The 21,633-nt window shown below is 39.6% G+C and overlaps 1 protein-coding gene across 1 annotated transcript in view; it reads left to right on the forward strand.

The window, feature by feature from the left end:
• The first annotated feature begins 390 nt into the window (after positions 1-390).
• MTA3 (metastasis associated 1 family member 3) overlaps positions 391-21,633 on the forward strand; it is a 137,103-nt gene continuing 115,860 nt past the window's right edge. The window contains exons 1-3 of the mRNA XM_059841159.1: positions 391-521; positions 2,639-2,706; positions 4,501-4,594. Of these exons, the coding sequence (XP_059697142.1) occupies positions 494-521; positions 2,639-2,706; positions 4,501-4,594 (190 nt within the window). The 5' untranslated portion in view covers positions 391-493. The remainder of the gene's footprint in view (positions 522-2,638; positions 2,707-4,500; positions 4,595-21,633) is intronic.

Consider the following 21,633-nt stretch of genomic DNA (forward strand, 5'->3'; position numbering starts at 1 on the left):
TGGGATACTACTCAAGAGTTGCCAAAGGGGAGCGATCCCTCGGCCGTTCCGGGGAAAAGGCAAACCCCCAAAAAACCCCAGGTCCGGAGATGGTCGGAGAGGAGCGGGACAATGCGGCGGGCGCCCGCAAAACGTGGCGTGCTTCGGGCACGGCGGGGAGCGTGGCCGCGCACCCGCAGCTCCCCCGGCACCGCCCGGCCGGGCCGCCCCACCCCACCTGCGGCCGGGCCCTGCCCGCGACCCGCCCCGGGGCCGGTGCGCGGGGGGAGCGCCGGGGGCGCCCGTTTAACCCCTTCCCCGCCGGCGGCTCCGGAAGCGGCGGCGGCGGCCCCGTGGGGCGCTGTGTCCTGCGCCCGGGCGGGGAGGGGTGGCGGCGCGGGGTGGGGGCGAGCGCGGCGCGGGGGGGCGGCGGCGGGAGCCGCTCCCTCCTTGCCCAGCCCGGCCCGGCAGAGGCGGCAGGAGGAGGAGGAGGAGGGCGGCGCAGAGCGCAGACATGGCGGCCAACATGTACCGAGTGGGAGGTATGTGGGGACGCGGCGGCGCCCGCCCGGAGCCCACCACGCACTGCCGGGTGGCCCCGCCGGGCCGCGGGCCGTGCGCGCCGCGCCGGGGCTAAGAGAGGCGCCCCGGCCCCTCGGGCTGGCGCCGTCCCGAGCGGGGCGGCCGGGCCCGGGCGGGCGACGAGAGGAGGCAGCCGGTCCGGCAAAGGGTCGCCGGGCCCTCGGCGGGGCGGAGGACGCAGGTTCCTCCCCCGCCAGCCCCGTGCGCCGGGTGGGAGCCCGGCCCCCGCCGCCGAGGAGGAGAAGGGCAGCGCCGCCCTCCGCGGGGAAGGGGGGAGCGGCGCCGCCGGCTTCCAGCCCCCGCACCGCACCGCGCCACGGGCCGGGCACGGCCGCCCTTTGCGCCTCGCCTCCTTCCCCGGAGAGCGGCGGAGGGGCCCCGCGGGGCGAGCGAGGGGCCGCCTGCCCGGCCGTGCGCCCCCGGGCCGGGCTGGCCCCGCCGCGGCCTGGCGGGCCCTGGCGGCGCGGTGCAGTGCGGGGCGGCGCGCACGGGCAGCCCGAGCCCACCCCGGGCAGCGCTTCCCTCCGTGCCGCTCCCCTGCCCCCGCGCCCTCCCTCGCTCTCACGGCGGAGTTTCTCCGCGCCTTCCTCGGTCTGCCGGGGATAAATAATTAATCCCGCTGCGTAACCGGGGGATTTCTGTCAGCTTCCCTTGCTTGCCGCCGTGACCCCTGAGGAGCGCCCTGATACGTGACTTCTTGGAGAAGGGCGGGGGGGAGAGGGCATTTAGGCGGTGAAAAACGCGGCAAACATTTGTCTTCCCACCCCGAGCCTGTCGAAAATGACACGGATAATTTTGGCTCGCTCACGGAGGGAACGAACGTGGCAGTGTGCCCAGTGCTGTGGCTCAGGTGCACCGCTCAAGTTAGGTGTGCAGTACTGGGTGCTCAAAAATCGCTCCATCCTCCTGCTCTCTTAACAGCCAGAGCTGAGAGGGAGGATGTGTGGAAATGAGGGGTGATAATAGTTTGAATCGCTTTCTGCTAATGTTTTGAGATATGCTGATAGAGCCACAAATCTTCCATCTGCATGCTCCCTCATTAGGGCATTTAGGTTGTAGTCCCATCAGCCTTTACTCATGAAAGTAATCCTTCTCTGAGCAGGTAGCGGGTAGGGTTTACCTCTTAGGTCACCAATTCTCTTTTTTTTCGTTGTAATCTTAATGAGCAATCGTGAGCACTACCCAGAGATCATGTTCTTTCATTAGAACTACCTGAAGTTCCTTTTCATTGTATTGTAGTGTCAAAGTGTTGCAGAAGACTTTTATACATTGTTGCAGTTTCTCATCCGATTTTTAAACATAAAGTTGGAAGGGTGCCCGGTGCAGAAGTCCAACATCAAATTTAAAGTGTGGTTGACATTTGATGGGTACTTTTTCATTGGACAAAACTAACTTTTCAGAAAACTATTGAAGGAAATGCGCTGTTTGTCAATTCTGTGTACGTTGCATGGGAGTAGCTTTCAGGATATGAGTAAATTTCCATTCACTCCATGAAAATATTTTTATATTAATGATGCTGAAAGAGACATTGTCCTCCAACATCCTTGCTAATTTCATGACAATTCCTGCTTAATATTGTTTGCATCTTACTGGCCAGAGATAACAACAAGAGCAAGTATCATAAAACATCCATTACTCATTGGAACCTTGCTCATTGCCACAGCACCTGATAATAAATATGACGTGTCATCTCTTACAGAAATGTTAATCTCTGTAATATAGAAACTCACTGAAGTGCTCAGGTCTTAAATCTTCCCTAATTGATTGTGAGAAGTTGCTCCTTCCCTGTCAAGATTTATGAAGTGTGTGGATTACTGGATTACAGTGTCAGCTTCAACACAAACCATTGAACTTTTTTCCAGCATGGTTGTTAAAGCAGGTGTAGTGCAGTTTAAACCAGAATTTAGGAACAAATTATCTTAAATCTCAGTGTAGAAATACATCACAGTCCCAAGGTTTATGAAGAAATCTCAGCCCTTTGAAAACTTCCAGGTTTAGAAGAAAATTTTTGCACTAATAATGATAAGTCTTTACATAACTTTTGGTATTTCAGTGACTTTTCCTTTTTTCCTTGCAGATTATGTTTATTTTGAAAATTCTTCCAGCAATCCATATCTCATTAGGAGAATTGAAGAACTTAACAAGGTACAAAGATTCTTTCTTAACCTTTGGCAACAGTCAGTGTGCTTGTTAAAACCTGAGAATTATTTCTACCCCTTAAGATTTTTACTGTAGTAGCGGTTTCTGGTGCTTGCTGAAAACTTGCTATGTTATATCCTCTAATTCTGATATCCTCTTACCTAAGGAAACACCTAATTCCTGGTGAACAGGATTACTCTGCTACAAAAAATTTCTAACAAATTCTATGAATTCTTGGAGACATGAATGAATTAAATTCTCTGGCTGACGATGACACTGTGAATCCATCTGGAATGACAGCCATCATGTAATGTGTCTGCTTTTAGATAGACATCTGAAGAGCTGGAAGGTACCAGCGAGACTTTGCAGTGATCAGATGACAGAATATGTGACTTCTGTGGCTGTTTATTGCTCTGCCTCTTGGCAGCTGTGAATGAAGAATGGGCTTTTGGATAAAGTACAGACTCTGTTCTCTGTCTTTATCCTGAGTGTATTTTTCTAAAAAATGGAGGCTCTATTGACTGTCATTCTGGGGAAGGCATGATGATTTTTCTTCACTCTGACCCTACTAAGAATAATGTGGAGTTTCTATGGCTTTTTATTATTTTTGTTATTTTTGTATTTTTTTTACTTTTCCCTCAAGCACTATTAAAACTTACTGATACACTACATCAAAAGTTAATTGTTAAAATGCCTATTATGATGTAAGTAATGATTAAGATATTTTTTCCCCAGTGGTCAGAAAGTAAATGAAAAAATTGGTAACCTGCAAGTGGTTTTCTTCTTATTAATGAAACACAGCACTATGCCATAGCAGACATCAACCACATTAACTGTTGGTGCTGTCCAACACAACATTCACTGAGCTTGTGCATGGCAAATAATTTTTGACTTTTATTGGAGAAGAAAATTTTTTATTCACGGTAATTGACATGATTCCAATCATGTATTGAATGTAATCTTTATTATCTTTAAACTGCACTGCTATAATTTAATCTTGCTTGTGCAGGGTAAAACAGAGTCATGTATTGATTTTTTTTTTCTTAAAGAGAGGTTGGAGGTTGTAGTCCAGACATCTTGAATGTGAATGTTTTGTTTTCATGTGTTAAATGTATGGAGCAAATGTGGAGATGTTATGTAAATATGTAATGAAATGCTTTGATTATTGTTCTACCAGGGACAATAATTTTTTTTTTTTGGTAAGAAACTTTATAAAAACATTATACTTTTTAGTATTAAGTACGTAATTCAAGGTAAAAAAGTACTTTTGTACCCTTCAAGGAGGAGGATGCAGTTCTACAAATATTAGTAAATTCTTTATAGAACATTATGGTCCCCATAATGAGTCATGGAAACAACACTGAACTAAACAGATCTTTTATTTTAGGAGCAGTTGTTACTTTTTCAATAAATGTTATATTAAGTGAGATTCTGAAAAAATGCTAGAGTACTTTGAAATATACATTTCTGTCTAAAGCTGGATTATAAAGAAATGTTCACAAGATTCTAACATTTCTGAAGGATTTTTATGCTAGCATGATGTCATTGCACCTCTGAACACCTGAACAAAATACAAATTCCGAGGACTCAGTAATTTTAGTTAATCCTCTTGTCTGGTTTGAAATTGATGCTGGCCTCTCTCAAGAAGATTTTATTTATGGAGTAATTCTGTTGATTTCAGCTTGGCTGATCATGTGAGAACTACTGACATGAGGGAGGACTCCAAGCAGAGAGCGTTTAATTTGTAATACTCAGCTGAGGGGGGATACATCCTCACTTGATTTTCTCTTTCTTTTGTAGACTGCCAATGGGAATGTGGAAGCCAAAGTGGTGTGTTTTTACAGGCGAAGAGATATTTCTAACAGCCTTATAATGCTTGCAGATAAGCATGCTAGTAAGTAGATGGGGTAGGGCATTTTTCCTTACTAACACAGCCTGCTCAATTTCTGCAGCTGCTTAAAATTGTGTGGTTTTTTTGGCATGTGAAATATATATTTATGTTAAGCATTTATTAATATCCAGTTAGTTGCTTAGTATTGTCTGATACTCTCCTGCTCCTATTAGTTGCTTCAGGGAATTAAGTTAAGCTGTATCCATGTGATAGATACTGTGCATCTGGAAAAAAAAATGTATTTTTTCATCTGGAAAATACAGCTGCATTTCTTTTTTTATGTCAAAAGTAATTCTTAGTTGTAAGTCAATTGAAGCTTTAGACTTTAGAGCACTTGTGATTATTTGATATGACTTTTGAGTTAGACATAAACATGTATTGCTTAATGTAAAGAATGAAATGTATGTATCATTGGGGACTGAAAATCACTGGAGATTGTTAAAGACCTGATATGTGCATTTATGCTCAATGTAGCTGTTAGTAAAAAATAGGGGGATTTGGGTTTTTTTTCTTTTTTTTCCCCTTTTTTTTCAGAAAAACAACAAGTGGTAATAGGTGAAAAAAGCCCCATTTTTCAACATGAACCTAAACCTTTTTTGGTATCTGCCATTTGGTATACAAGTGAAATATCATAATGTTCCATAATTTTTTGATGAGAAATATAATTCTGAAGAGAAAAAATGCAATTCTGAAAATATTATTCAGAAGCTAAAAATCTGAGAGGAAGACAGTAATTTGCAAAATACTCCAGTCATATTTGCAAATAACGGAAATGTGAAGTGTGTCAACATTCCATCAATTTCTTGCCATATGCTATTAAATACCATTTTGATTGTGTATGATGCTTGAGTTTTCAAAATGAATCTGTGAATAAGATATGTAGAGGTTATAAATCTCTAATTTATCGGGATGAATCTCTTGAAAGACATTAGATAATGCCAACTTTTTTGTGCAGATATATGATGGTGTAATTAGGGGCTTTAAAAATACCCTGCAATTTGTTTAATGTCCAACTCTGGTAATTTTGCTCATCCAGGTATGGTGAGTGAAGAGAAACAGCCAAGCTTTGGCTTTTGTTTTATTCTTTTCTTGGTCTTAGAGAAGTGGGGGCGATTTGAGTACATAGTATGAAGTACTAGCTTGGTATTTATAGGAAGACAATACATCTTGCTTATGTACTAAGAAAGTGATTTAATGTTTTGTTACATGGTTGGGTACACTCTGTAGTTATTTGTGACCTATTTATGATCATGATCATCAGCCCCCACAATCATTTGTCCTTTCAGTTTTTCCAGGTGAAATGCATTGAAACATAGAACTTTAGGTGAGCTTCATTAAACTTTCTAGTGCTTTTTTATGTTTTTCTTTTCTAGTGGAGGGGACAAGAAAGTAAGAAAATGATAACAACTTTACTGGAAATACTTTTTTTTATTTTTTTTTTATTTGATTTTTAAAACATGGAGCTTGTAAATTGTTTTTTAGTTGGCTTATTTTTTAGGAAAGGTTATGTTAGTCCTGTGGGTATCATTCAGTCTGGAAAAGTGAGTAAGATTTTTCTAATTTCTTTCTGCGTTTTAGATTGCCATTTTGTCAGCACTTTGATAGAAAGGATTTGTTGATGGTCTGTTGCTTTTCTCCTGTAGCGTACTAGGGGTTTGTTGGTGTCACTAGGAGTGCCATGGGGTCTTCCATCTTTTTTTGTCTATTGGGATTCTCTTGTGGTTTTGTAGTGAGGAAACAGAAATGTGATTTCCAGCTGGTTCAACAAACACCTTTAGAATGCCTTTCACAGGTTAGGAGCCTTCTAACCCCGTGCTCTTATGAATGATATTTCTCTATGAACATTTTCTCTGGACACAATGTCTCTGTTCTGACCATTATGTGGAATCTGTAGTGCCAGGTTCTCTTAGGAGATGTTTGTTACAGTTACAGGGGACAGCACATAGCGAAGGATTGCTGGCCTAGAGCTTCCTATAGCTCATAGAGCAGATGCAATTAAATGTCAATTCAATTTCAAGGCTTTCATTCTGGGACAACACAGTGTTCTGGTTAAAAATATGGTGTGTGTAAACAAAATATTTGTATGTTTATGAATGGAATGTTTTGGAAATGATTTATATAGCTAAACATGTTGACATATCAACACATCTACCTGGTATGGTATAAAATAAATGTTAAAAGATACAGGTTTCTTAAGGAATGGAAATTCCAGTTCAGCCACTGGTTTCTCCTGTGTGCCTGTTTGGAGAAGTCTTTTAAGTATAAGATCTGCTTGGTCTTTTCCAATGATATTTTGTATTGCTACCATTTTTTTTTCCTCTATGATTGAGAAAACTGGTCTGAGTTATGCATTTCTCAGGATTTCGGCAGTTGGTTGGGGGTTTTTTGACTGAGATACCAATTTCTGAAGGTCACATTTTGAGATATAGATATGGTCCCATTTACTAAAAGAAGAAAAGAGTTTTGCAGTAAAATATTTTGGAACTTTAAAAAGAAAATTACAGCAACTTGAAAAAGTTTCAGAATTATTCTAAAGGAATGTTTGGGAAACATGAAATAAAGTTGATCTGTGCCTTTATCACTGGTAAGGTGTTGGTATATTGTTTTCCTAGGGTGCCTTTTGTTGTTGCTGTTGTGTTTTTTTGTTTGAGTTTTGTTTTTTGTTTGTTTGTTTGGGTTTTTAAATTTGGTTGGGATTTTTTTTGTTTGTTTGCTTTTGTATTAGGTTTTCTTCCAAAATGTTTCAAGATATTGAAACAACTTGAGGGGGAGGGGGGAATAAAATTTTCCTTAGGCCATTCTAAATTACTCAGGTACAGAGTAGTTCTTTTGTTTTCAAAGAATGTCACTGACCTGTGAGGAACTTGTAGTGCCTTCTTTCTTTCCCTGGTGTTTCAGATGGAATTTAATTAAGGAAATTTTTATTTGTCTACCAGCATCATGTATGGTATCAGCTTAGGTCTGGGAATAGTTCTAGAAGCTGACTGTAGCCACTTAAATCCAGGGATTTGGAATGTTTTATGGGCACTTGAGGACTTGATGTTTTTCCACTGTTGATTTATGTTACTATAGAGTTTAGGGTAAGGTCAGCTTGAAATACAAACCAAAATACTGTCCAGGATCATCTTTTTGGTCCTGTGCAGCCTCCTGAGCTTAGAAAGAGAGTTCTTTTGGGGTGTTAGCACTCACCAGGGTGTTAACTCGCTTAGGTTGTGGTCATCACCACAGGGTCACTGTGAGGGGGCTGTTCCTTCCTTGGCGTGAAAGAATTGATCAGCAGCAGAGTAAGGCTTACTGTGAAGGGAAAAGAAGGGAGGGAGATGAGGAGGGGATGGCAGGCAGTACAAGAGACAGATATTGCAGCAGATAGCGAGAGTGTAAGCGAGTGAGCTTGGAGAGGTGGGACAGAGACACTCAGCTCATTAAAATGGGTGAAGCAAGCCCAGAGGGGTGGCATAGAGAAGTTTCCTAACTAAATGGTGTGATTGAGAAATGGCCAGCTGTAGCTGAATCTATAAAATCTAGATGATTGTTTATCTTCAGTAGAATTAATGTAAGTATTTTAGGGCAAGGTTTTAATCGCTGTGGAGAGGAGACTGTGTCATCTTTGTGCCAGCGCTGGTTTTGGGTTACAGCAAAAGGCTCAAGTTCTTATTTCCTTCTTTTGCAATAGATTGCAAAGAATCATAGAATATCCTGTATCACAAGGGACACATGAAGATAATTGAGTCCAACTCCTGGCCTTGCACAGGGACCATTCCAGGAACCGTACCGTATTTGAGGTTTATTCACTACTACTTTCTTGAAGCTGAGTGGGGTGACTTGAGTACATGATGCCATTTTTTGCAGTTCTTTGCACTTTAAATTCTTTATCTGATCATGTGTTATCATGTAATACTATGTCTGAAGTCATTCTCTTTTGCAACTCCTCAGCCAGCTTTTGCCTAGTCAACCATCTGGTGAGGATATAAAAAAATTACTGTTGTTGTAGTCCTTCATCTTCTGACTTATTAAAGAAGGTTTGTTTCATTTAGGTGTGCTGAGATGCTGACTAAATGCCAAGAATATTTCTGGGCTGTGATAAAGCCCATGCAGAATGTATTTTTTCTCATTAACAGAATTGATATTCTTTGTGAATGAGACAGGACTCACTTAAAAAAAACCTCAGAGATATTTGTTTCATTGACTGAGATGAAAGGTAAAATGAAATTTTTCTAGACTACAGAAGCTGACAAAAAATCATGTTCAATCTCAGTTGTTCTTTTAAGAGATCACTTACTGGCTTTACTTGTTGCACGTTTTTAAAACTTTTATTCTTTGCTCTTGATCAGTCATGTTTCATGTCACATTGCTTTGTAAAATGGTGTTTCTGCTACAAAATTTTTGTATGTGATAGATATCTAGGAGGAGAAGAGTCCTGCTAGGCATTCCTGGTTAGACAATCATTAGGGTTGGGAAAGACCTTCAAGATCCAGTCTTTGACTGAACACTGCCATGCCCACTGAACTTTATCATCAGATGTTGGAGTCTGTACTCAGTTCTTACTTTTGTATGACTTTGAAGTGTTGCAATCAGAAACAAATTCTCTCTGAACTTCAGTTTTTTTGCCTGTAAAGCAATGCTCCTATTAGAAGTTCTTATTAAAGTTGGTGAAAAGTTTTTAATATGCCAATATGTTTTTATAGTTGCTATTAAAAGATCTCAAAGTGCCTTACAAACACTTGTAGTTTATTTTCTATATAATATCAAGAATGTTCCAGCATCCCTGGAAGTGGCTTGATCTTTAGCTGCTGCTGAGTCTTCTTACCTTCACTTAGGGTGATTTGTATTGAGGGGAGGAATATTTTGCATATTGTCTATGTTAACTGCCACCATTCCAGATGCATCCGAGAGAATGAAGCTGTTAATATTCCATCTGATTTTTGAGAAGCATTTTATTTCAGTAGAGCTGCAGGCTAGCAGGTATCATTGAAGATGTTAAGAAAATGAGCTTAACTTGAGCAGTAGTGTTTAGCAGATTACTCATTGATGTTCCCAAAGATACTCAAAACTGAAATGTGAATTCCTTTTCATGTGTCATCAGGTTTTTCAACATATGGTTGCTGTTGCATAGCAATATTTCTAATACTCAACTCCAGGAAAAACACAAGAATTTTTTCTGCCCTCTACAACAATAAAAAAAAATCAATTTAGAAAGTTGTATGAAAAAAGTTATGGGTGTGGAGACCCTTGGGGTTGAGGAAAGAGCTCCAGAGTAAAATGTCTAAAGCACCTTGTGTTTTTCAGTGTTCTGTTGTCTCAGTCACATATTTGACTCAGTATAATTCAAGACATGTATAGAATACTATAGCTGGACTATTTTTGTCCAATCAGATTGTAACACAACCAGAAACTTGGTGGATTTTTTTTTTTTTTCTTTGGTTCTGGTTCTTTTTCATCATAGTAGTTCTTGTGCATCAAACTAAACAGGTTCTCATAAAGGATACAGCATTTCTTTAACCACAATCCCTTTTCTGAAAAATCACTTTAAGATGACTTTTCCTATTATCTAATTCAAGTCACTTAATGTCTTAGCATAAAAAGTTTGTTTTGACTGGAGATTTTATTTGAAATCCTAAATTGTCTTTTTTTTTTTGTTTGTTTCACTGCATCCCTTTATACCTGTTGTCCTTGTAGCCTATGTTCAGTTAGAAGCACCCTTGGTGGCATAAACCCAAGAGACAAATATTAATTCTACTGCATACAATCCATTTTCTCTGTCTTGATAATTTTAAATGTTGAAATAATTAATAGTTTCTCAAAAAAAAAAAAGTTCCAAACAACAAAAATCAACTCCATGATGAATATTATTTTAGTCATGCTTATGGTCATGTTGGTGAAAAACACCAAAACAAGCCATGTTTTTAGAGCTTAAGAGCTCAATTGATTTGTGTCTCTTACAGTAGTGTAAGTAACACTTCTGTGGAATTTAGTGGCTTTTGGAAAGCTTTCTGTTAGGTTACAGTTGATTTTTTCAGTTGCCCTTGGTGAGCAGACCTCTCTTGCTTGCTGTTAAGAAAAGAGATCTGTCGATATCACCCTGTGATGAGAGATACCATTTTTCCGGTTGGGTGGGAGAAAAAGGAGCTAAGGCCTGGAAAGACAGAGCTGGGAATGAAAGGTAGGAGAGGCTCTTGAATTGTATATGAGGAGGAAGGCTTGGCTGCTAGATATGCCTGAGGAGTGGGTGAGCAGACTCGTGTAACTGGTTCAGTGAGATTCTGCCTTGTTAATCTCAAGGCTTCTGTAAATATAAACTAGTGTTTGTTTGCAGCTCAGTGTCCCTGGCTCTGTCATCTTTGTCCACATACCCCCCCCCCAAGAATTAGGAGAAAATTAGTTTTGATCTCACATAGTTGCCCTCTTCTCTTTGAGGACAAGGCATTTTTCAGAAGTCCCTGTCTGTGAGCAGCTCATCAGAAGGCTCTTGGGTTGGTGAATGGAGACAAAACCAAATATAGTAAGCCAGGAAATTAGGATGTTCCAAAGCTGCTTTTGTTATCATTTTACATGTTAATATTATTTACAGTCATCTGATAGAGACATGTAAACGAAGAAGTAGCAAATTCAGTTTTGTTGTGTTGCTTCTGGAAATCCTGAAGGCTGTGATGTGGGAGAGACACACCCTAGGAGGGCCATTTAAGGATGATGCAGATAACAAATTCTTTAATCAGTGGCAGAGTAGCTTTTATGCTAAGGCACATATATGAGTCTATCATTTTCACTGAAAATGAGCATGGGGTTTTTTTGTGGGGAAGACATGATATCTTTGATCTCCTGAGACATGGGAACATCAAGTTTTCCTTCATTTACCCAAGAGAATGCCATCAGTTGTAATTCATTTGAAAAGGGGGGGAGAAAATTCAGAACTTGCTGAAATACAGCAAGCCCTGTTGAAAACTACTTCCTTGTCACCAAGGAAAAACTTGTCTCAAGGCTCCCAATTATTCTTTTCAAGGGTGCTTTGGGTAGTGTCATAAATTATGTGTTTTCTTCATTTGATTTTTGTTCAAGAACTTGTGAATGTTTTCTCTCCTCAACAGGGAAAGCAATAAAGAAGCAGTAATGAGGAGTGTTTTGCTTCTGACAATATCTGAGTATTCTTTTTCTGACTGACATTTAGAATTAGTAGTTATATTGTCTCATTAACAAGTTTACTGTCAGCCCCAAGTATCTTGTGGAGTTATTAACTTCTGTGCCTGTTCAGGCTCCTCCTTTGGTGCAGAGTGGCTTGTTAGATTGTGAATGTTAATGATCTTCTCCTAATGGATGAATGGATTTACAACTAAGTTTGTAATTTTAGGAGTTTCTAGCTCTTATGGAAAACTTGCATAAACACATTTTTTTTCACCTGTGTATGTGTGATCTCCATTTGGATCATGCGTGGCTTCTTTGCATGTAAAAAATTGTCTGCTCTCTGCACTTTGTAGAATTTTTGCACAGACTGAATTTTTTGCTAGCTAGCAACTGCTAGCTTCATCTTTAGACCTCCAGAGTATAATCTTGTAATTTTGGGCAAGCGTGTGTAAATTAATTTTCTTTCAAATTCAGCAATCTTATTTTCTGAACACAGAATTTAAGAGGCTTGAATACATTGCTGCCAATTTCTCTGTAGAAACAAACTAAACCTAAAATCTGGATTAATTCTGTGAATTTGCTGTGAAGAGTGGCAAGCTGTAAAATATTAGTTCATGTTTATGCTTCGAACTGTTTATAAGATATATGAAGCTCAGTTTTTATTTTTATTACTTAAATACCAGAAGTATTTATTTAGTAACTTTCCTTAGTAAAGAACTCAGTGGGTACAAAAGGTATCATTTTTTTGAGCTCTACTCCCAAAATAAATTCTTCACATTTGAGTCTTTAGAAGGAGAGAGTATTCACAGAAAATTGCCAAAGCATTGTGCCTTCCCCTATTTCCCTGTGTTCCTTAGGATTCATTTCCTCATGGTCAAGTTTAAATACACATGCTGTTGTTACTGTACTTGTTCAGGGTTTCTTTTGATTTGTGGAAAACATGCAACTGTTTTCTCTCAGTTTCCTGCCTCTTTCATGTTTCTTAATTGTGCATGCCAGTGATGCTACACTGTTTTCTTGGTACCCTTAAAATACCTGTGGTATTTAAATTGATATTATTGATCATAACTTTTTGTCTCATGAAGATAAGTAGATTTCCATAATCTCAAATGGTTCTACTTCTTTTTGTTTTCCCTTGGCTCCTAATTTTAGTGACTTTCCCCACTTTCTTCCCAGTGCACTCACACTGTACCAAAGCACCTGAGGCATAAATTTTAGACTACAAAAATATTGCTAGGTTATTTCTATCTGTAAAGCTCCAATAAGAGATGCATTTCACTTCTTCAAAGAGTTCTCTGATAGTCTAATTGAATCGGCAGTTTATATAATTTATAAATTTGAATGATGTAAACTCACTATTAATATAGAAAAACTTTCCCATCATGCAGTGGCAATTAAATGTGTGATGTGGGAATCAGGTCTGGTGATTTAAAGGCTTACCAGCAGTAATTCTTGAATGTCTGTATTCTGCAGTGGAATGAAGTGTGCAATAGTTGCCCTTGGTAATACTCATGCACGCCTGTAACTGCGCACATGCTGGTGGAGGTGGAGCTTTTCAGCTTGGGCAAGGCTCTGTGTGAGAGTGAGTGTAGTGCTTCCTACCCAAGCTGATTCATGCAGTGCTCTGTGTGTATATATATATGTATATTTATGGTGTGAGGTATTATGGACTAGGTAGAAGTAGCAGATAAGATGAATGTATAAAGTAGCCATGTGATTTGTCTGTAAGCTCTCTTTCTGTTAGTCTGCACAAGGAACAGGACTCAAAGTTAGCAAATATGATGAGTTTGTCATGCCCCAAACCACATGGAGTGGATGGCCAGAGTGGCTGTGCTATTTCACCGTGCAGTTTGTCTGTTTGATCAATATTTTGGTTTTTACCTCAGCTACTGTTTGTAACCCTCTCTGATCAAAGTGAAGATTTGTAGTGTGAATCTGCTTTGCTTCTGGTTTTGATATGCAACAAATGATTCTGTGATCCTTGCAGAGAGATTGTTTTGTACTGATGTAGAATATGTCACTCCCATAAGCAAAAAAAGTTTGAGTGGTAAAAAGCACGATGTTTTTTCAGTAGAAGCCTGTTCTACATTATCAAATTCCCAAAAGACTTCAGGAAGCTGGGTAGTTCTTTTTGACTGTCATCTACTGCCTGAATCTAAAACCTGTTTGAGGATTTATCACAGGGCATAGAGTGTCTCTGTGCAGGTTGCAGAGTTGCTGGGCTATGCATAGAGCACCATATATGCATATATCCAGGGGTTATGTGAGTGCATGTGCCTTTTCTACTGGTACAACAGGTTAAACATCTATCCAAAACCAGCACAACTAAATTAGCTATCTTCCCTTTTTTGATATGCTGAATGATAGAATTAATTTTCAAATTGTTCTTTTTTTTTGTGTAGATTTGTGACAGTGATAAGCATTGATGAAGGCAGTCATGTTTCAATTTCCTGTATTAAAAGTGCAGCCTTGCTTTGGCTTAAACCAGAGTAGAAATAGTGTTGGCAGAGTTGGTGCCCTGTAACCCAGACCCTAAAGTGTACGTTGCTGTGTGGCAGTGCCTTTAGGCAGATCCTTTGGCTGATGCTGCTGTCAGGAGTGAAATCCTGATGCACTTATTCTCAGTAGGCCCTCAAGAGGCCAAGGACTCATTTGCCAAGTATTATACAAGAAGAAAGGTTTTGATATGTGGATAGCTTTTATATTTACATTTGCCTTCAAATGGGGGCTAGCTTCATCTACCTTCATAATGCTCTCCTCTCTCTTTTAATTTTTAATTTTTGTTTTTAATAAGAGGAAAAAAAGCCAGAATCAGAATACTGAAGATTTACCATGTATGCAATGAATAAGTGAAGATTTTTGATATTTTACTTGCTGCAACAAAAATGGTATTTGGACATGTCGTCTACAAAGCAAAGTTCTGAGAGTAGAAGAAAAACTTTGTTGGTTTACTTGGGAATGGCATATGTATTAAAATTTGAATAGCTAATGGTGATGTTATTCCTACACTTTTTGTTTGTTTGTTTTTCCTTCTGGCTTCAGAATGAATAAATTAAAATGCTTTAATTATTTAAAGTAATACATGTATTCATATTTCTTTTCTCAGTTCATATGTACAATTCCTGTAAATTATGATCTCATTATCTCTGTACAGCCATTAAGGAAATAATATATCCTGGAAGGTAAATCTCTTAACATAGTTGATGGAAAAAAAGATGGGAAAAAAAATTATCCTTTAAGTCTTGCACAGACCATCAGAGTGAATGAACTCTTCTTCCTGGTTGGCTTGTCAGGTCTATAGACAGAAAAGCTTTCTTACCATGTTGGCACAAAGCAGGCATTCTCTTGGATAATATTCTTCTCATTTCCTAATCCCACACCTAGAGCCTTAATGTATCTTGATTGAGTTTATCCAAGAACAGGATATACAAATCCTTTTATTTTCTTTCTCTTTTTTTCCCCCTTTTCTTTCTTTTTATTTTCTCCCTATTTCTTTTCTTCCTGCAAAAAGTCCAACAAAATTCAGCCCTTCTGTAAGGAGATGCTGTAGAAGATAAATAATTTGTGTTTTATAAGCAGAATCATATGCCATTCTGAGTAGGGGTAGGAGAGTTCTTGTACAATCTGTGCCTTTTCATCTCTGCCAACAAATTTTGAAAAGTTGTTTATCAGCTTTTGCGGATGTGAACTGAATGTTAGAAAAGCAGTTTAGATCTCTGAAACTCTGTGGTTATTGTCACACAGTGCAAGAAAATGCCAGTGTAGATCTTAAACATGGACTTTGGGTTCTTACAGAAAACATAAGAGCACATTTTTTGTGTGCTTTGTTCTTCTCATGCTACATTTACTATTTTTTATATATTAGCATTACATTTTCTTAAGGAGAGACAACCATGCAGCTTGTGAACCAGCTAGATCAAACAGACCTGTTGCCTATGCTAAAGGAAAGACTATCCTGTTAAAACAAGATATGAGCAGGAGTTTCACATAAAAATGGTGAAAATCTTAGTGATGGGAAAAATTATTAATAGCAGCTGTCTCAGGAAAATGGAATATACGAATCTCCCTTTTCCTAAAATCAGGTCTAGTAGTTATTCATGCAGGTTACATGGCAGTGTTGCAGGTAGCCTTTGTATTTCTTGAGCCAGATGATGGGTTTAAAAATTATTTCTTGGGTGCTGTCAGATTAACCCTGTACCCTTTTGCTCATGGTGGTCTGCCAGCCTGGATTTGAGGGTAGAACTAAAATTTCCTTTCTTTCCCACACAGCTCTAAACATATGTACACTTTGGAAAAACCACTAATTGACTTCTGATTCAGCTGATGAGCTGGATGTAATCAGTAACTGGATGTTCATCAAGTTGCAAATGCCAGTGTCCATGGCACAGGTTTGGCTCTGCTGCTTGCTGCTCCTAATGAGCTGCTCAAAGAAACACCAGCCAGGACTGTTGCTTCTCACATCCTGCAGCAGCTTGCTGTAGTTGATAAAGATGTACACAGGACCAAACACAACCTGAGCCCTCTAACAGGATATTTTTCTCATTTGGGAGAATTTGCATTTGAATAGGTGATACTGAAATCAGGTAAAAGGGGAAAAATCTAGTTGAAGTTTATGATACATAAACCAGCTTTTTCACCACTGCCAGCATGTTATTGATCTCATGCTTCTGTAGGACCTTCTGTTCTGTAGTGTTGTTACAAACTAGCTTGCAGTGCTGAAAAATGGTTAAAGAACTATTGTGCTTGCTTTTGCATTTATTCATGTTATATTTAATTTATTAGGATCTATTTATTAATGTAGCACATCATGATTCATAGTACTGATGGAGGTAATCCTTCCTTGCTTTCCACCCACAAGCTCCTAGCTCTCAAAAATCTCCAGAACCAGTTATCAAATAACCTCCACCCATCAAGTTTGGGAAGGTGAACTTGTCTGCTAATAAAAGGTGTGATGTTTTCCATAAAATATTTTCTCTACAGGCCTGTGATAAATGTGATATGGTTGTCCAATTGCTTGTGACTGACTATTGTCCTGGAAATTGTTATTATAATAACATGCTACTTGGAAGTATCCAAAAACCCATTTTGCATTCTTTTGGAAAGCATTTTTATTATTGGACAGTAGGTGTGGCATATTAGCTCTTAATGGCTACACAGTAGTTATTTTTTTGTTTTGTGACCTTCTTTAGAAAAATAATGATGAGGTAGTGTGGGAAGATCACCTGGATAATTGTGTCAGAAAACTGGATAACCCCTTAGAGGCCGCATGTATATCCATGCTGTCCAGCAGGAATTAAAAGTAGACCTGTTCCCTGTAAGCACAAGTGATCACTTCTGTTTTTCCTACCTGCAAAATTGCTCAGATTCATGCTTTAGATAGCAATATGCTATTTACATGTCTTGTAATGCATACAAACTGTTCTTTGGATTTCTTACCCTATCTGAAAGTAACAGCAAATATCAAATTGATGTTAGACTTTCTAAGTCATCTGAACATTGCAACAGACGTGGTATATGTACAGCTAATTAATTCAGCTTTGGGAAACGCTTCCTCACTCAAATTGAAAGTGTAACCATGCATAGTCTAGCTCACAAAATTGATTAAACAGCCTTACTACAGCTTTAGAGGATTAAATATCACAACTAAGTCAGTACAATGAAATGTGGCAAGAAGCCTCATGCAGATGAGCAAATTGGCCTACTGCTAACCTAAGAGAGCTCTTCATTCACAGTCTGAATAAAGCTGTTCAGATGGTTAGACTTACTGTTTTTCTTTTGTATGAAATTTGGCTGTAATTAGATTTACTCTCTCTCTCCCAAAATCTATAATTGCTACTGCTGTAGCATCTAACTACCAAATGTGCATTTGAAGTTTTTGCTACAACCATCTAATCTTAAAGAGACTTATGCACAGCCACCTTTCCTTTGATGTGTGGTAAACTTGCTACTCTTCAGCATTCCCAGCTTTTTATCTGTAGGTTTGAAAATATGTTGTTGATACTTGCAATGTACATATTTTTTAGCCTGAGTGTTGAAGAAAAAGGTATACAGGAAAGGAAGAAGGTTTGGAAAGTTTTCTGAAAGTGAGACTTTCTTTGAACATGAAATTCTGATCTCATACTGGTCTAATACAACCTTAAAAGTATTTTAACAATGAAATGGCTGTAACTCCACAAATTTCCACAAATATTGTTGGTGGTGATTTGAATGCTTGCATAAGCTGGATACAGCTAAGCTGAGGTATGGTTTCAAGCAGTTAAGGTAGGAAGGTAATGCACTGTACCTTTGGGTACTCTGCTGTTTTCATCCAGCATTGGTCTGTGCGGCTGTTGAAAGGAGTCTTGTGCTTTCCCGTTATGCCTTCCCAGTCTCCTATTTCTGCTTTTTTCTCTTTGTCATTTTCTTTATTTTTTTCTTTGTAGCAGGCCAAGCAGTTGAAATTGACCTGGATTAAGGACAACAAGCTGAATAAAAAACTGATTGCATGGTCTGAGTCAGAGGGTGGTGGTGAAGTGTCCACACTGTGTGTGGAGTCTCATGGGAATCTCCATGGGGACCTTCTTTAGCAGTGGCTGGAGCAGGCAATGTGCTGCACTCTTATCATCTTTGCAGGTGACACAAGCAAGAAGAGGATGACTAGCTGATGGCTTGAGGGAAGGGCTGGTATGCAGGGATTCCTAGAGAGCAGGAGGAGTGCTTTGTCAAGAGCATGAAGATGTTCAGTACGGACAAATGCACCTCGGAGGGAAGGGCTCCTGGCAGGAGCATAAGCTGAGAACAGGGGGGCTTGGGGGAGCAGCTCTCTGGGAAGGGCCCTGAAGCTGCCTGCAGAAAACTCCCTGACAAGGAAGGGAGTTGGCCAGGAGCATCCTGGGCTGTATAACCAGGCACATAGCCAGTAGATCAAGGCAAGAGATTTTTCTCCCTGATTATTCAGCACCCATTGCATTACATTGAATTATATTTCATCCATTTATATTGGTTCATCCATTTATATTGGATAAAAGTTGCTGATAAACTGGAATGCATTCAGCAAAAACCATCATGATAGGCACTTGCCCTTCTAGGAGAGTCATCTGGAATAGCCCTTTCTCAATTTGGAGAAGAGCTGAACTCCCAGAGCCTATGGGGGTTATAGATCAGGAGATGGAGTTGAACTCTTGGCAGTGACTGGATTGAAACGGGAGTGATCCAGATTAATTAAATACATGCAGAAGCTTTTCTCCATTACTGGGGGATGGGGAGCTTATGTGGTCTTTTGTCTTCAGAGATTTTCAATTACTGAGTACCAGGGACTGACCTCACAGCTGAGCCTATTTTGAAGTATAGTTTTTGCAAGGGACATCCTGAAGCTTCTTCCAGCCTGAATTAATGTTTCCATGATTTTTGGTAGAATTTCCAGATTCCAACTCTAGCTGGAAAGAATGCTGTCAGCATTTTGGTGGCAATAGAGAGATAACTTCCTCCTTTCTTTTAATACTGAAGATTTACTTCTCCTCCCTGAAGATAGTCTTCAATGTTCAAACTAATCTCTCTTACTCTCTTGCAGTACACAAGGAGAGCACATGGGGGATTATTTTGATTTAGTTAAGGGAGAGTAGTATGTCCAAGGAATTGACCTTGCTTTGCTAACTGGTGGTTAACTATACAGTTGTTGGAGCTGCGTTTAAACCTTTAAATGTCTTTCAGGACTTCAAAAAAGTTATTTAAAAAGAAATCTTTATTAAATGGGAGTATTGTATTTCTGGAGACTTGGCCTTTTAGTTGCAGAAACAAGCAATTCTTCCTCATAGCAAGCTTGACTCATCACATAACAATAAACAGAGATACTGTGTACTAAGTTTAGGTGGCATGGACAGTTTTCTCTTCTTCTCAGGCTCTCTAACACCACCATTTTCTAACAGCAAATCCCACAAATTAAATGGAAGGTGGAAAAAAGAGTGTGCATCATGTTTAAAAGTGGTGATGCATATGTGAAATGAGTGAGGGTTACAGTTTCTTTCTGGTATCCATTGCTTAAATGAGTCAGTTAAGTCTCATTTATATCACATGGGAAAGGGAAGGTTGCAATGCTGCTCCCGAAAGTATCACCACCAGATCACTCTGATTTTCAGGATCACAGTTATTATTTACCACTGATGATTAGAAAGCCCACGTATAATAAATAGACCACAAGTTTTAAAAGCTCACTGGAGATGCCTGCTTTTGCTCACTAGGATTTTTCCTCTAAAAAATGAAATATTTTTTGTAAGCCGGGAGAAGTGCCACAAAACAGCATTATCTTAAATTTTTCCCAAGGCCTAAAGGGAAGTGTGTAATTTTCTAAACATAACTGTATGAAGTATTTGTCTTTGGAGTCATACCTAAGAGTTCAAAATTATATTTAGCTGAGCAATTTTAAATTGATTTTTATTTTGGTCTTGCTAATCAATGAACAATGAGGTCTGTGTATGTCATCACCATATTGCTGCATAAAAATATTTGCTCACTCTGAGCTATTGCTTTTCTTCCCTTCCTGAGTGCTGAAATGTGCTTAACTTGTGCTACTTTATGATTTCATGTAGGTACCTTCTGTTTCACTCCTTTTGATAGAAATAATCTCTCCTTGGGTAGCAAATGAAATTCACATGTGCTGTAAATCAAGTCAAAGATGCGAAGAGATCTCTAAAAGTTCTGCAGGGTTGTTACCACTTTCCTTCTTAATACCCTTAATGGGTATTAAAGCTTGATAATTGCAAAAACCTGTTTCAAAAGCAGCTCTCTGGAGGTTTCTTCAGATGCAGAATTCTTTGTATTGCCATCAAGGAAACTTAGCTTCCTCCCTTCTTCATGTTATCCAGTTTCCTTTCCTGGTACAGGTTTGTATAATTGCTGGGACAAATTATTACTTGTTTTACTAAATCCTACTGTGAACATTGGTTTTATATTTTAATGCTGAAGCAGGAAATGGTAACATTTTCCCGATGGTAAATTGTGTTGAGTGGATGGAACTGTTCTGTGTCTGGTCATGGTTTGTTCTACTTTTTACCCAGCTTGTCAGATCATCCTGTGTAAAACATCTGTTTCATTTCTAAAATACTACAGAAAAATTTATGTTGTTTCATATTTAGGTTCAGAGTGTTTTAAGAGCTAGGTCTAAGAGACATTTGGTTTAAGCTTCAGGCTATTGGATCAACATTTTCATGGCTTATATAAGATGAGGGAAATAAATTTGCTTAAAGGTAGTGGGTTTCCTTCTTAATTTTTTAAATTTAAATTCTTACTTGAGGAAGATATTGAGATGAGCATAGGTGTCTAAAGCCATTTTAAACTCTGGAATATCATCTCTGGCTTCCTGCAACTTTAAAATGGCCCATATTGTCCTGTGTTTTGTGTCTTATCTGCAGTCAGATGTTTTTGATATGTTGACTAAACTTGTGTTTGGATGCCTAAATTCCTTAGGAAGAAAGCCCCAAACCCAAGGTAACTGGAAGAAATATTAATGCTTGAACCTGACAATCAAAACGTAGCTTGTAGTGGTCACTTACTGTAATAAACACTTGTAGAAATTAATGGCTGGAAACATTGGTGTGGTATAACCCCAACTAGCAACAAAACACCACACAGCTCACTACCCCAGGTGGGATAGGAATTGGAATTAGCAAACAAAACAAAGCAAGGAATTAACTCACTGCTTCCCATGGGTAGGCAGGTGTTCATCCATCCCCAGGACAGCCAGGGTTTGTGACACACAGCAATGTCTTGGGAAGACAAAACATCATCACTCCAAAGGTCCCCACTTCCCTCTTCTGTCCCCAGCTTTATATGCTGATCATGATGCCATGTAGTATCCCCTGGGTCACTTGGGGTCACCTGTCCTGGCTGTGTCCCCTCCCAGCTCCTTGTGCCTCCCCAGCCTCCTCGTTGATGGGGTGAGGAGCAGAAAT

Source organism: Haemorhous mexicanus, chromosome 3 (genome assembly GCF_027477595.1).
Source record: "Haemorhous mexicanus isolate bHaeMex1 chromosome 3, bHaeMex1.pri, whole genome shotgun sequence".
Lineage (NCBI taxonomy): Eukaryota > Metazoa > Chordata > Aves > Passeriformes > Fringillidae > Haemorhous > Haemorhous mexicanus.